Source organism: Martes martes (genome assembly GCF_963455335.1).
Source record: "Martes martes genome assembly, chromosome: 2".
NCBI lineage: Eukaryota > Metazoa > Chordata > Mammalia > Carnivora > Mustelidae > Martes > Martes martes.
Window position 1 is genome coordinate 178,252,114 of NC_137889.1, and position 15,812 is coordinate 178,267,925.

The following is a 15,812-nucleotide window of genomic DNA, read 5'->3' on the forward strand; positions in this document are numbered from 1 at the left end:
TAGATATTTTGTCTCTATTTTTAAATGAGTGTTTTCTTCTACTATATATTATAATATACTATATATTATAAATTATTGTTTTCATACCTATAAGCTACCCAACTCTATATAGTAATTTTGTACCCTATTACCATACAAAACCCTATTATTTATAATAGTTATTCAGTTAATTCTTTAGGGTTTACTGAGCATACAATTGTATAATTTACAAATATTGATAGTTTAGCCAGTTGCTTTACAACTTTACTCTTGAATTCTCTTTCTCTTGCTTAATGCATTGGTTAGTATTTCCAGAGCACTGTTAAATAAGAGCCCTGGTGGGTATTAAGGAGGGCACGTATTGCATGGAGCACAGGCTGTGGTCCATAAACAATGAATCTTGGAACACTGAAGAAATAAAATAAAATTTAAATAAATAAATAAGAGTGCTGGTAGTGGACACTCTTATCCTGTAACTCTATGGAAATATTCTAGTGTTTCTACAATAAATATGATGCTGGCTTTGAGACTGAGATAGACCTTATTAGGTAAGGAAGTATCCATTTATTCATACTTACTGAGTGTTGTTGTTTTGTTAAAAGATTAAATGGCTATTATATTTTGTCAAATGCCCTTTTGGCACCTGTGTAAATAATCATATACTTTCTTCTCTCTAAATCTGTTATAATGGATATATTACTGGAATTTTCTAATATTGAACATTTTGCACTCTTAGAATAAATGCCACTAGTTGTGCTTTATTTTTTTAATGTACTGCTGGATTTTGTTCAATAATATGAAAATAATTTGGAAGTATTCATTCTCAGCCATTACTTTGGAACTATTTAAGTAGTAATAGAATTATGAATTCTTAAATATTTGAGTCTAATGGGGGTTTGTTTGTTTGTAGGAAGTGAAATCAAGCTATTTTGATCTTCTATCTCGGATTTGGACTTTAGCAAATGCTTTTCTTACAAGAGAATTATCCATTTCATTCAGATTTTCTAATTTGTTTGCACAGACTTAACCAAAGTAGACTTATGATTCTTTACAATTCCCCTGTTTCCAAGGTGACTTCTCTTATTATGTGTTATTTATCCATCCTGATTCATTTATTTAGTCAGATTTTTCTGTAGAATAGTTTCCTCAAACAGGTCCCTGAGTGATATGGTCTGTGATCTTTGTATATTGTCTCTGGAAGGAAGCAGTATTTTGGCAGGGAATGGGACTCTTGGATCTCAGATTTGCTGTCCTTTTTGCCTATCTATACTCTAGATATTCTGTAAATGTTATTCCATAAGCTTTTCCTTTCCATATAAGAAGCCCAATATGTTTTCCTTTGAAAATACCTTGTACTTCCTATGTGGAAAATTCTAAGATTATTCTTTTACTCTTGGAGTTCAGGAATGATATCACAATTACTTAATATAATGAACCCTTCAGTTTGTAAACTACTTTATTCTTTAAGCTCAAGAGAATTTGTGTCTTCTTGTTATTTATATGGCTCCTCTTCTTCTTTCAAGAATGCCTACTGTTTATATATTAGACCTCCTAGATGAGTCCTTCAAAGCCATTATGCTTTCTTCATACTTTATAAAATTATAATTTTGTTCTCTTTTGAGATATTTCTCTCAAACCGTCTTCTAAGACATTAATCTGGCCTCACCAGTAACCATCTTCTCAATTATCTCAAACATCTTTTATTAAAGTCTATGGGTTTTAGTACAAGGAAAGTGTTTGTGCTCTAATCAAATATACTTAATCATATATTTTCTTAAGTGTTCCTATATTTCTAGTAAGGTGGGAAATGAAGAGTTCAGACTATTGTCTACTTCCTCCAACAGTTCTTTTCACTAGGGGCCATCTACTTTGGTTGTTCTGCTTGTTTTTCTTCTATAGGACTATCAGATTCCATTGTATGCATTGTTGTTTTTTCCTACATACAACTTGGGGTTTGGGCCCAGCTGCCAGAGAACCATAAATAGAAACAATATTCTAGGGGGAAAGTATGGTGAGCTCCTGGTAAGTTGTCATTCTCCTGCTGATACATCAGGAGGTGATCTCTTTCTCTGAGACAGCCTACCTTTCTAACTCTCACACCTCTCCTTAAAGGACTGAAAAAACAATTCCTCCAGTCACACGGATGTTAGTACCCTTTATTTAGTAGGCCCAAAGAGCCCTTATACTCAGCTTTCTAACTTAATCTCACATTTCCCAGATCCTACTTCATGCAGGACTTTGAATTAGAAGTGGAAGGGAGACCAGCAGGGTTGAATTTAAGCTGTCATATTGCCACTAGCCATTTTCCCTCAAGGAGGAGGTTCTCATTCTAAAACCTGTAAATGTATCAACATGGACGGGACTGGAGGAGATTATGCTGAGTGAAATGAGTCAAGCAGAGAGAGTCAATTATCATATGGTTTCACTTACTTGTGGAGCTTAAGGAATAACATGGAGGACATTGGGAGCTGGAGAGGAGAAGGGAGAAATCAGAGAGGGAGACGAACCATGAAAGAGACTGTGGACTCTGAGAAGCAAACTGAAGGTTTTGAAGGGGTGGGGGTGTGGGGGGTTGGGTGAGCCTGGTGGTGGGTATTAAGGAGGGCACATGCATGAAGCACTGGGTGTGGTGCATGAACAATGAATTCTGGAACATTGAAAAAGTAAATAAATAAATAAACCACAATAAATAAATAAATAAAACCTGTAAATGGGATCCAGGGGGATCCATGATCCTCTGAAATTACCATCAAATTACATTTATTTATGTATTTATCTATCTATACATATATATGTGCATGTTTCTGTGGAGTTTTGGGAAAGGTTTTTTAAAAAGAATTTACTTTCCTTAGAGCAATTTTATTTTCACAGCAAAATTAAGAGGAAGATATATGTCCCATATAGCCCTGCCCCTGCCCCTACACAGCTTCCCCATTATCAACATCCTCCGCCTGACTGGTGCACAAGTTACAACTGATGAACCTACATGGACACATCATAATCACACCAAGTCCATAGTTTACCTTAGGATTCCTTCTTGGTGTTGAGCATTCTGTGGATTTGGACAAATGTATAATGACATGTATCCACCATTATAGTATCATACACAGTATTTTCACTGTACTAAAGTCCTCTGTGCTCTGCCTATTCATCCCTCCACACCCCGAACCCCTGGTAATCGCTGATCTTTTTATTGTCTCCATAGTTTTGTCTTTTCTTAAATGTCACATAGTTAGAATCATACAGGATGTGGCCTTTTCAGACTGGCTTCTTCAACTTAACAATATGCATGTAAGTTTCCTCCGTGTGTTTTCCTGGCTTGACAGCCTTTTTTTTTTTTTTCCTACATAATATTCAATTATCTAAAGGTACCACAGTTTATTTATCCATTCACCTACAAAAGGACAGATGTTTTGGTTGCTTCTGAGTTTGTGCAATTATGAATAAAGCTTCTCTAAACATATGCATGCAGGTTTTTGTATAATTAAAAGTTTTCATCTCCTTTGGGTAATCACTGTGGAGCACAATTGATTACTTGATCACATGGTTAAAGGATGTTTAGTTTTTCAAGAAACTGCAAAACTGTCTTCAATAGTGGCTGTATAATTTTAATTCCCACCAGCACCGAATGTGAGTACCCATTGCTTCACATCCTCACCAGTATTTGGTGGTGTTAGTATTCCAGACTTTAATCCATTCCTATAGATGTGTAGTGGCATTTTATTACTATTGTTTTGATTTCCAATTCCCTGAAAATATATAATATTGAGCATCTTTTCATATGCTTGTTTTCCATTTGTGTATGTTCTTTGGTGAGGTGTTTGGCCCATTTTCTAATCAGGTTGCTTGTTTTCTTATTGTTGAGTTTTAAGTGCTCTTTGTGTATTTTGGATAGCAGTCCTTTATCAGATATGTCTTTTACAAATATTTTTCACCTAGTCTGTGGCTTTTCTTCTCAGTCTCTTGAGTTCAGAAGTTTTTATCAGATTCTCAAAACAATGTTAAGAATCACAATTTTATAGGGGCACCTGGGTGGCTCAGTGGTTAAGTGTCTGCCTTTGGCTCAGGTCATGATCCCAGAGTCCTGGGACCTTCTGACCAGGGAGACTGCTTCCCCCTCTCTCACTCCCCCTGCTTGTGTTCCCTCTCTCTGTGTGTCAAATAAATAAGTAAGATCTTAAAAAAAAAAAAAAAAAAAAAAAAGAATCACAGTTTTATAGACCCATACCTGAATTTGGTACAAATCCCCAATATACCAATAAGTCAATATGCCAATAAGATGTAGATCATTCTAAATCCAGCAGGTAAAGAAGGTCTCACAGCCTCTCTGACACCAGGAATTATAGTTAAAAGTAAATATCATCTATTTCTGTGTCTGCACTTGGAAGATTGCCATTTCAAGAAAAGGCAAGTTCTTGGACCTAGAAGGGAATGGCTTAAAGAGAAATAAAACAAGATATATTGAAACATACTACAGTAAATAATAACCTCCATAGAGTGGCAAAAGTAACAAATATAAAACAGTTGTGGGTTCAATGAGTTAAGGAATAAGAATTCAAAAAAGAGCTTTTTGAAGAGAAGTTAGGGAATTTTAAAGTAATAAAGTTAAGACAGGTTTATTTCCCTTCAAAAAAAAAAAAAAAAACCCAAAGCTTAAAGTTTTTTACATTCTTGCAGTGTTATGTTGATGGTGATCCTTTGGCACTTGGCACTGCACTTCTAAATTTTAGATATATTGGGTTTTTCTAAATCTCTTTAAAAATACATTACTAACTTTAATCAAAAGTAGGTCAGCATAATGTTTACTACATTATATGGTTATCTTTGAAACACAAGCCCTAGTAATTCTAATGGAAAAAAAGATTTGATGCTTTTTTATTTGAGGTGAATATAAATAGAAAGTGAACTTAGGACTATCTTCTTTGTCTCTACCAAATAGAAAGAAACACATATACCCTTCCATATGCCTTAAATGACTTTTAGATTTTTAAATATATCTATACATTGTTTTTATTTTTTTTTAAGATTTTATTTATTTATTTGACAGACAGAGATCACAAGTAGGCAGAGGGGCAAGCAGAGCAGGGGCAGGGGGAAGCAGGCTCCCCGCTGAGCAGAGAGCCCGATGTGGGGCTTGATCTCAGGACTCTGGGATAATGACCTGAGCTGAAGGCAGAGGCTTTAACCCACTGTGCCACCCAGGCGCCCCCGTACATTGGTTTTATACAAGTTAGTCTTTTATATGACCATAACCCAGCTAAACTCCTGGCAAGTGGGAGTAGAAGTGGAAAGGCTAGACCTTTCTAATGCAATCCACAATCCTCTACACGTTCCACTTAAATGAAGAAAAGCCCACCTTCATAAATATTAAGCTATAAGGTTACTATCAAGAATTCATAGTTTTTCTACACTTATTGCCGTGAAAAATCATAATGTATAGAATTATTGATCACCTTAAGCTAATGTAATATTGTATATGAACTATATTTCTATTTTAAAAATTTAATGAAAAAATTCATGTACTTCCTAATTTATCCCCTATATATTAGATATAATAAAAATACATGAATGGAAGTTTACCTAATTTTCTAAAAGAAATGTGTATTTCTTTTTTTAAATGTCTTGATCATATAATAAGTACATACAAATTTGGTCTTTCATTATACTTCATCCTTTTATCCTTCCTGTTTTCCTTTTAGTAAGTATGTGCTCAATGATTATTACTTATTGTTGTTATATGATGCATAATAAAAATCTATGCTTAGGTACTAGAATCCAGTTATCCTATTTTTTTTTTTTTAATTTACCTTAGAGAGAGGGAGACTGCGTGTAAGCAGGCGGAGGGGCAGAGGGAAAGAATCCCAAACAGACGCCCCACTCAGTGTGGGGCCAAATGTGGCATTCTATCCTGACACTGGGATCATGACCTGAGCCAAAATCAAGAGTCAGGCGTTTAAACCAACTGAGCTACCCCCAGGCACCCCTTGCTATCCTGTTATCTAACCAAAGAGTTCCCAGTAGTAGATGCAAAGGAAGTAACTATGGAGCAGTGATAACAGATATCACTGAATGATCACAGAATTTATGACCAGTAAAGGCGGATACATCCATGTTATCACCACAGCCACAACCACCCCGTTAGGAATAGTGCTCATTGTGAGACCTCTATGCCATCCAGACAGAAAGCATTGTCGTCTCACCACCACTTGCTGGGGATTTCCTCTCCAGCTCCTGAACTGTCTTCAAAATGAATTTCTAGACCAAAAGAGCTCTGTTTAACTATACTATATTTCTTGGTTTCAGATGGCTATACCACTGATGACATTGAGTTTTACTGGAATGGAGGAGAGGGAGCAGTAACAGGAGTTAATAAAATTGAGCTTCCTCAGTTTTCAATTGTCGACTACAAGATGGTATCCAAGAAAGTGGAGTTCACAACTGGTGAGAATATTTCCCCCAAAATGAACCAGGGGTACTGTGAAATTAAAGAAGATGATTCCTACCAAATGGAGATCTGATATTTTTTCTTTTTTCTTTTTCCTTTCCTTTCTTTTCTTTTCTTTCTCTTTTTTCTTTTCTTTTTTCTTTCTTTCTTTCTTTCTTTCTTTCTTTTTTTTTTTTTTTTAACTCAGGGGCATATCCACGACTGTCACTAAGTTTTCGTCTCAAGAGAAACATTGGTTACTTCATTTTGCAAACCTACATGCCTTCCACACTGATTACAATTCTGTCCTGGGTGTCTTTTTGGATCAACTACGATGCATCTGCAGCCAGAGTTGCACTAGGTAATGCATTCCCAACACTGCAGAGAGCTGGTAGGATTTAGCTTCAACCAACCAACCAACGATAGAAAATATAGGCAAAGGCTTCTCTCAGAGCAAGTCAAAGAATGAGATTACAATAATAGTCCTTGATAGTAAAGTATCTAAGGGTAAGCATTTTAGGATGAATGTTTTACAATGGTATCTTTTTTTAGCATTTTACCAAAAAAAAAAAATCTTGGAACATACTCAATACTAATCAATACTAACTGTATAAGTGCTTCTTAGAGTCTATTTAAATTCTCATTACACTAATTTTTACCAGCTTTGTGATGATTTCCTCTTTGGTCCCTGCTTTTTACAGTGAAGAATATTTACAATTCATTATTCTCAAATGGATTCGGTAAAGCAAAACCTTGCGACTATTAACAAGCTATTAAATTGTTGGGCAATACTATCTTTCAAAAATTAACTGAAGTTAACTTGTGGGATCTGAGTTTCTGTTAAATGTATCTCATCACACTTGAATAAGGCACAGACATTTATCAACTGGATTAATGATCTGTGATCAGGATGAAATAAAAATGGTTTCCTTCCTTAGGGAACAAAATACAAAATTAATCTTGCCATGGTTGAGTAATTGCTGCAAATTGAAAGGCTATATTGGAGACTTTAAAGGGCTCCTTGGAAAGTTAGAATACGAGAGGTCTGTTTGATGGATCTGAGCATGTGTGGATTTGCTTCATTATTTGATCCTAGAGCCCTTTCAGTTATCACTTTCTGGGGGTTAGTCTCATGCATGGGTGCTCATGAGCATACACACACACACACACACACACACACACCCCACACCCCAAATACGTAACAGCATCATTTCCAGCTAAGCTGACATCCACATCACTTCTTTTGAGATTGCTCAACTGGGTTAGATGCTCAGCACACGCTTTCACACCTAGACTAATTGTCATCTCTATAGCTTATTTCTAATGGTTGAGTAATTTCTAATGGCTCACAAAGTCAAGTTCTGGCAGCCCCTTCTCAACCTTTGAACGTTCCAAAACTAAGGAAAGCCAACCAATAGTTTGTCACATCAGAGGTATGAATCTGCACATATTATTTGACTACAAACATGAGTACATGTATAGCAACACAGTGGATGATGTCCACAGCAGGAAATGATAACTATCAGGGTCATGAATTGTGGTTCTCTACACGTCTATCCTCAAAGCTCATGATATTTTGATTAGAGATGTCATCACATAAAAATGCTGACTTAATCCTTTCTTTAAAATGTAAAATCAGTGCTATTTAAAACTTAACTAAGGAAAAAAGGCATTTAGTTACTAATCCTTCTTGCCTAAAAATTTAAACCAAGGAATAGAAACAGAAGTGTGATTGGTGGATTTGTAAATGAACTATTTCTACTAAGGACATTAGCTAGAATTATATTAGGCAAAATTTAAAATATTATTGAAAGAAATAAGTAAGACCATTCATGATGGCATTTCATAAGAGTGCAGCATATTTGAATTCATCACCGATCTGAACCATTTTAACTTTCTGTATGGCAATCCTGACTTCCTATTTTATCTGTTCTCCTAAAAGTTAAATAGTCAAATCAGGAAATTTGTCTAGAATAATCTGACAGGTAAATGAGTGCTAAACTCTTTTTTTTTCCCCCTTTTCATTTTCTACCTCCCATTCTCTTTGCCAGCTGTCCTTTGTCTTTAACATTCATTTTAACATTTCCTGTCTTTATTTTTAAGGACTCTCATCAAATTTCAGGTTTTATCTTCTCCTCTCTTTGCTTTTATTTTAAATGCCTTTGTTTAACACCTCCTTGCTTTTTTGCCCCTAGCTAGGTCATCTACAGTAAAATAATCTCAGAGTTTCTGTTTATTCAGCTATACCTGCCCTATTGTACTCAGCAAGCTGTTATGACAGCCATATAAGATAATGCATAACTGTGCTTAAAAGTGTAATATGCTATATAAATGTGTGATATTAGTATTGCAGCATGAATTATCCACATTAGGTTCCAACTTTCCTTTCACTTCTTGTTTTTCTCAATTATATTTCATTATCGCTGTCAACACCGAATATTTTTTATTCAGCCATGCAAACATTATATGGTTAAGAAAGCTAGTTTTTTCAAAAGATTTTTATTTATTTATTTAACAGAGAGAGAGATCACAAGTAGGCAGAGAGGCAGGCAGAGAGGGGGGGAAGCAGGCTCCTTGCTGAGCAGAGAGCCCAAGGCAGGGCTCGATCCCAGGACCCTGAGATCATAACCTGAGCCGAAGGTAGAGGCCTAACGCACTGAGCCACCCAGGTACCCCAAGAAAGCTGTTTTTAACAAAGTAGACAAAAACAGAATTTTCCTTTTGAAAGTTTACAGTCTTACTCTTCTTCACAAATCCAAGTTTAATTTTTCAGGAAGTCTTTTCTTGATTCCAGGGGATTAGTTCATTCTTGACTCTCGAATCAAGTAGAGGTAATATTTGAAAAACTAAAGCAACAAGATTATATCTAAAAATGACATAAATCAAGTTATTGATGCAAATCATGAACTTTCTTACAAATTTCTTCTTTTAGAATTGTGACACTATGAATGATATATTATCAGTGTAATAATCTATAATACTGACCTTGTGGCCTGGGTATTCTAGATATATGGAATGAAGTAGGTCTCCTCAAACTGGTAACCAGCTTTCAGTTTGGTAGTGGCTGTCATAGGCATTAGTATCACAAGAACAGGTTTAGTAGGAAAATGAGGGAGCTGCTGAGAGAAGAAAGAAGTCGTGGTGTGTAACAGAATGACAGACATTTCGACAATAGACAGTAAGCATATCAATGGGATTTTGATACGCCTTCCCATTTACTTTTCTTTGCCCATGTGCATTATTTTTTAAAAAATGTTTTCCAACCTTCCATTAATGGAACATCCTGTTTTATGATTTGTTCATGGACTGTATGGGGAGCCTGCAACTTTGTCTTTCAAAATGTCTACTCTTTTTGCCCAATGGTTTATGGCATTACTGCCATCACTCTGGGGCACCAATAAGGAAATTGCATCCGTCTTCTCAGTCTTTAAAGGGCGGCTTAATGAGTGCATTCAGTAAGCTGTGTCTTTCTCTTCCATAGGAATCACCACTGTGCTGACAATGACAACCATCAGCACCCACCTCAGGGAGACCTTGCCAAAGATCCCTTATGTCAAAGCGATTGATATTTACCTGATGGGTTGCTTTGTGTTTGTGTTCCTCGCTCTGCTGGAATATGCCTTTGTAAATTACATCTTCTTTGGAAAAGGCCCTCAGAAAAAAGGAGCCAGCAAACAAGACCAGAGCGCCAATGAGAAGAACAAACTGGAGATGAATAAAGTTCAGGTAACATATTAAATATTCCTAACAATATTCTTCCAAAATTTATCAGCAGCATGGTGCTCAAGGCTCCCATAACAAAGGAAAAAAGTAATTTTTCTTTAATACAGCTCAAACACCTCCTCCCTTTTACATATTTGAGAACTGAGGATTGAAGAAGTTAGGTTGAAGTTAACATAGATCAATAACATACCTGGACCTAAAACTCAGCCTCAAGTCCATTATCTTTTATTCTGAGCTATATAGTTATAAAACTGTATGCAGAAGAATAATGCCAGATTTGCTTGATAAATAAATGAGAGAACTGAAGTGACTCAATTCTATTCTAAGTGGAAATAAAGAAATATGGCCCAGTGGTTATAACCACAGATTGGAATGAAACTGCCCAGCTCTGCTATTTCCTGGCTTTATAATGTCAGGCCAATCAAACTATGTGACTCATGTTACCTCTGTCCTCAGGTCATCATCCATAAAATGGAGATTATTATCCTCAGGTCATCATCCATAAAATGGAGATTATTATTATTAGTTTTTGAAGAGCTTTATATTTGTAACAATACCTGAAACATAGTGAGTGTTCATTATCATTATAGCTACGTAGCTCTTATCATTATTATTAGTTTTTGAAGAGCCTTATATTTGTAACAATACCTGAAACATAGTGAGTGTTCATTATCATTATAGCTACGTAGCTCTTATCATTATATATAAGACATTGTCACTATTTTTCTTTGCTTTTCATTGGTAGGTCTTATGACCTGTGCTTATGCTGGGTAGAATTAATTAAAATTAATGCCTTTTTTATTCTTTGAGAACATCTCTTTTGCCTCTGCTTCTATGCCATGTTTCACTGAAATCAACTTAAAATTATGTACATTGAAATGCCATATCCACTATAAATTGTTTTCAAGATGGCACACAAATGACAACTCAAATAGTCACTGGTTTAGCTACTGTTCTGAACATTGAGACTACTTCTCTGAAGGAGACAAAGTTGCTGGCTCTCATAGAGTTTAGATTCTACTGTGGGAAGAGAGGCAATAAACATGTAAACATATTCAGAGGATAAGTTGAGGTTGTAGTAAGTGCTATGAAGAAAGTAAAACAGAGTGATGGGTGAATAAATGATTTGGATCAGATTCAAGGGAACAAGGAACGAAGAGCAGGTGATCAGGAAGACCTCTCTGAGACATTACCACTTGATCTGAGACCTAAGTGATGAGCGGCAGCAACCATGCCATGCCCATTTCAGGCAGAGGAAATGACAAGTGACAGAGATTCTGAGGAAGCAATTGCTTGATGTGGGAAAGTACCAAGAGAAGACTAGTGTAGCAAGTGCATAGCAAGTGAGGGAGAAAATGTAGTATGAGAGGTGGTCGGAGAATCAGGCAGAAGCCAACCTATAATCTTCAAGATGTTTCTTCATGCTCTTTAGTAGGATACCAAAACTGGACAAACACTGCCAAGCAAGTAGAAAATTATAGGCAAAATACCAAACATATTCAGCCAAATGGTCAAAATCCAAAGTAACTCATTCAAATAAATTTTTACTCTGTGAAATGTGAAATATTATCCTGGATTCTATGGGAGAAGGAGGACGCATGATACTTGCCCTCAAGAATCTTCTGATCTTTCTGGAAAAGAAAATTATAGGAGGTGATTAGATTATAAAATGAAACAGGACATCACCTACCTTGAGGAGCATATCTGAAAGGAAAGGCTTCCCGTTTTCCGTTTGTAACCATACCAGCTTTAAAAGTATGTTTAGTAGAAGTTCTTAAGACTACCTCATTTCTGATCCCATTCCAATCTCAGTTGCCTTCTAAACTAAAGCTCGTCCTCTGCATGGCTAGAAATGTGGGTTAATTGATATATCATGGAGGAAAGGCCTACATAAATAAAGTAGCATAGGTTCACTGGTGGGAAAATCCAAAGATATGAACTGGATGCGCACTCAAAGATAGGTAGAATTTGGAAAGGTATCAAGGAGAATATGTGGTCTTTCAATTGGCTCAGAAAGCAATGTACTCTAGGAAGGTGCTTAAATGGAAAGCCCAAGCAAACTGAAATCAATTCATTCAGATCATTTAAAAAGATCATAAAACAAACTTTAACCAAACTCTATGGCTATTGCCTTGATTCCACCCCAGGATATCAAAGAACTTTTCTAAGGTGCTATGGGACAAATAACGGCAAAAGGAAAGCCTTGTATGTCATATCATACCGAGAGGTATAGTATATATTGCTCTGAAGAGGACTTAGTGACTGGAAAATAAATAAGTAAAATGTGTCTGTCTAACTGATAAACAGGCTTTTTGACTAACATTAGACTCAAACATAGTAAGATTTCACTGGATCTCAAATCAGGAAACTCAGCCCAGGTAAATTTGACACTTTAAATTTTAATCCCAGTAGAAAGCATAGAAAAATCTACCAATTGTCAGGAGATGAAAAACTTAAGATAAAAATGCATTTTTATCCATGGACACCTAGCCTAAAAACTCCACAAATGCTTTTCACAGAAACACAAAGAGACAAAATTATGCCAAAATTAATAAACACATCATGTTAAGACATGAAAAAGTAGTTTATATTGGACTAACCTTCCTGTGGATTAAAAATTATAAACTCTGAGCAAAAATCTATTAAAATCTGCTTGAGAACATAAAAGAATAACTAAAACCAAGCAAAAACCCAAAGAGAATCAACACTCAAAGGAAGAGAATGACCCTATGTGAAATCTCTATTTACATCTTTGCCCTGAGGCCTCTCCCCACCAGTCTGGGAATGTGGGGCAGCAGAACTTCAGGGAAAAAAAAAAAAAAACAAAAACAAACAAAAAAAAAAAAAAAACAAGAAAACTACAGTTTTATTGGATTGATGAGTCAGAACATGGAGCTTGAAACTACCAAAGTTCCTAGAACTCTTAGAAAGTGAACCACAAGAGAAACTCAGAACCTGAATATAAACTTCCCACAAATCCATGGTTGATCCCTGAACTACAAATGTACAAAATGCTAAGAAGTCTGGAAAGGAAAAATAGCTGAAAGGCTTAAAAAGAACAAAAATAAGGGATTCTCCTTGAGTCAAGGAAAAACTAAAATAGACTCACCCTAACTACACATAAAACCAAGTCACTACACATTCTAGGTGACCTATTAGTAATTTAACTGTCCATTAAAACAAAATCCAACATTCATCAGGAAAATATATCATATTTAATATATAAAAAAATTACTAGGCATGAGGAAAAACAGGAAAACATGCTCAAGAGAAAAACTTTAGTCACTAGAAACAAACTGCAAAAGTCTCAATGTTGGCTTAAAAGGTAAGGACCACAATTAGTAATAACTGTAATTAACGTATTTAGAAATTCATAGGAAAGAGTCAAAAACTGAAAACAACTGAAATACCCTATAATAGGCAAATGGTTAAACAAACTAGTATATTCATAATATGGAACACTAGCCCAATAAAAAGTAATGAACTGTTGATACATGCAACAACTTGAATGGATCTCAAGGCCATTATGCGGAGTGGGAAAAAAAAGCCCGTCATAAAAGATTATACACTGTATGATTCTATTTATGTAATATGCCTGAAATAACAGAATTATAGAGACTGAAGAATAAGTTAGTTGTTGCCAGGAGTTGGTGATTGAGGGGAGGAATTGAGTGTTATTGTTTAGAAAGAAGTAGCACCAGGCAGATCTTTGCAGTGTTGGAATAGTTCTGTATCTTGTAGTGGTGGTTATGTGACTCTTCACAGGTAATAGAATTACAGAGAGTTAGATACACTTTATGCCAATGTCAGTTTCCTGGGTATTAGTGAACAATAGTTAAGTAAGATGTAGTCAATGGGAGAAACTGGGTGAAGGATTCATGGGACCTCTTTGTGCTATCTTTGCCACTTTCTAGGAATCTACAATAATTTCAAAATTAAAAGCTTAAAATAAAGTCCATAGGAAGAGATTAACATAACATATGAAGAGATGGGGAGTTTCAGAAAAAGATTTGAAACTATGGAAAAGAACCAATGGAAATCATAGAATTGAAAAATGCATTAGATGGATTAGCACCAGATTCTATACAACAGAAGAAAGGATTAAAAAACAAGAATAGGGTGCCTGGGTGGCTCAGTCCACTAAGCGTCCAACTCTTGATTTTGGCTCACGTCTTGATCTCAGGGTCGTGAGAGTAAGCCCCATACTGGGCTCTGCGCTGAGCATGGAACCTGCTTAAGATTCTCTCTCGGGATGCCTGCATGGCTCAGCTCGTTAAGCAGCTGCCTTCGGCTCAGGTCATGATCCCGGCGTCCTGGGATCGAGTTCCGCATCGGGCTCCTTGCTCAGCGGGGAGCCTGCTTCTCCCTCTGCCTCTGCCTGCCTGTGCTCGCTCTCTCGCTCTCCCTCTCTCTGACAAATAAATAAATAAAATCTTTAAAAAAAATTTTTTTTAAAAATTTAAAAAAAAAGATTCTCTCTCTCTCCCTCTGCCCCTCCCCCATCACATGCCCACACTCTAAAATAATTAAATAAAAGATTAGTGAAATTAATGTTAACATTGGCCATCTCTCAGTTTTTCCATTGCACTAGTTCTTGTCATAAATGCTACTACCTCAAGGATGCCTTAACTGACCAAACCCACTGTTGGTTTATATTTTGTACCATTGTTCTTTGTCCTCACCATATCCTATGCTTTTCCACCACAGAATTTACCACAATAGTGAATACATGTTTACTTAGTTTTTTTAATGTCTGTCTCTCTATTAAACTGCAAGTTTCCCAAGGATTGGCATCAAGGTCCTTGTCTGTTAGGTTTATTGTTCTTTACTCAGTGGCTAGAACAGAGAACAAAAAACAACAACAACAAATAAATATTTGTTGAATGAATAAATCCTAGAGAACCCTTCTCCATTTAGGATGAGTTCTTAGATACCACCCAAGTTACTGAATGTTACATTATAATATTTTATAAAACCTTTACATATTCATAATAAGTAAGAAAAAGACTATCTACAGTCCACTTTAGTTTCTGCTCCAAACTGTCTTACTGTTTCTATCACTTTGATTTTTAATGTTTTTAAAGCATGATTTATATCAATCCCCACTATTCGTTCTGAATGGCAGTGTCCTCTAACAGCAGATAGATATAATCTTCAATAAAATAGCAAGTGTATTACTTCATCTGTTCATTGTATTATCTCCAGCAGTTAAGATAATAATGCCGCCTGTGTGGTATTTAAGAATGCTACCCCTGGTTAAATTTTTTAAAAAATAGAAAATGATATGAAATTTTCCCTTCCTATAATGGTTGGATGATCCTCCCCTTTCCTTTTAGATACTTGTAAACAGCTGAATTCAAATGATATATGTGCTGTGGTCCCAGACAATTTTCATTTGAGGGACCCTAATATTTGCCTTGGTACCAAAGAGCACAGTGCGGCGTCGTTCATTTATTACACATTACTTTTGATAGCCGTGGCTGAGCAGTCATGTCAAGGGTTATTTGTACTGAAGCGTCAGAAGGGCTTGCTTTGTCTTGATTTATATTTCCATCAGCTGCACTGAAGCATCCTTTTATAGGAGTACAGATGCTGAATCCAGACATTAGGAGAGTTTCAACCTCCAAGGTGATAAAGACTGTAGATTCATGAACCCCTCAGGCATCATTTGAGCTAGAGATGGTAT

The 15,812-nt window shown here is 36.0% G+C and overlaps 1 protein-coding gene across 1 annotated transcript in view; it reads left to right on the top strand.

Annotated features, from left to right (window-relative positions):
• Positions 1-15,812, top strand: part of GABRB1 (gamma-aminobutyric acid type A receptor subunit beta1) — a gene marked incomplete at both ends in the record, with an annotated part of 378,486 nt that overhangs the window by 350,244 nt on the left and 12,430 nt on the right. Inside the window, 3 exons of the mRNA XM_080797621.1 lie at positions 6,283-6,420; positions 6,612-6,764; positions 9,885-10,129. Of these exons, the coding sequence (XP_080653747.1) occupies positions 6,283-6,420; positions 6,612-6,764; positions 9,885-10,129 (536 nt within the window). The remainder of the gene's footprint in view (positions 1-6,282; positions 6,421-6,611; positions 6,765-9,884; positions 10,130-15,812) is intronic.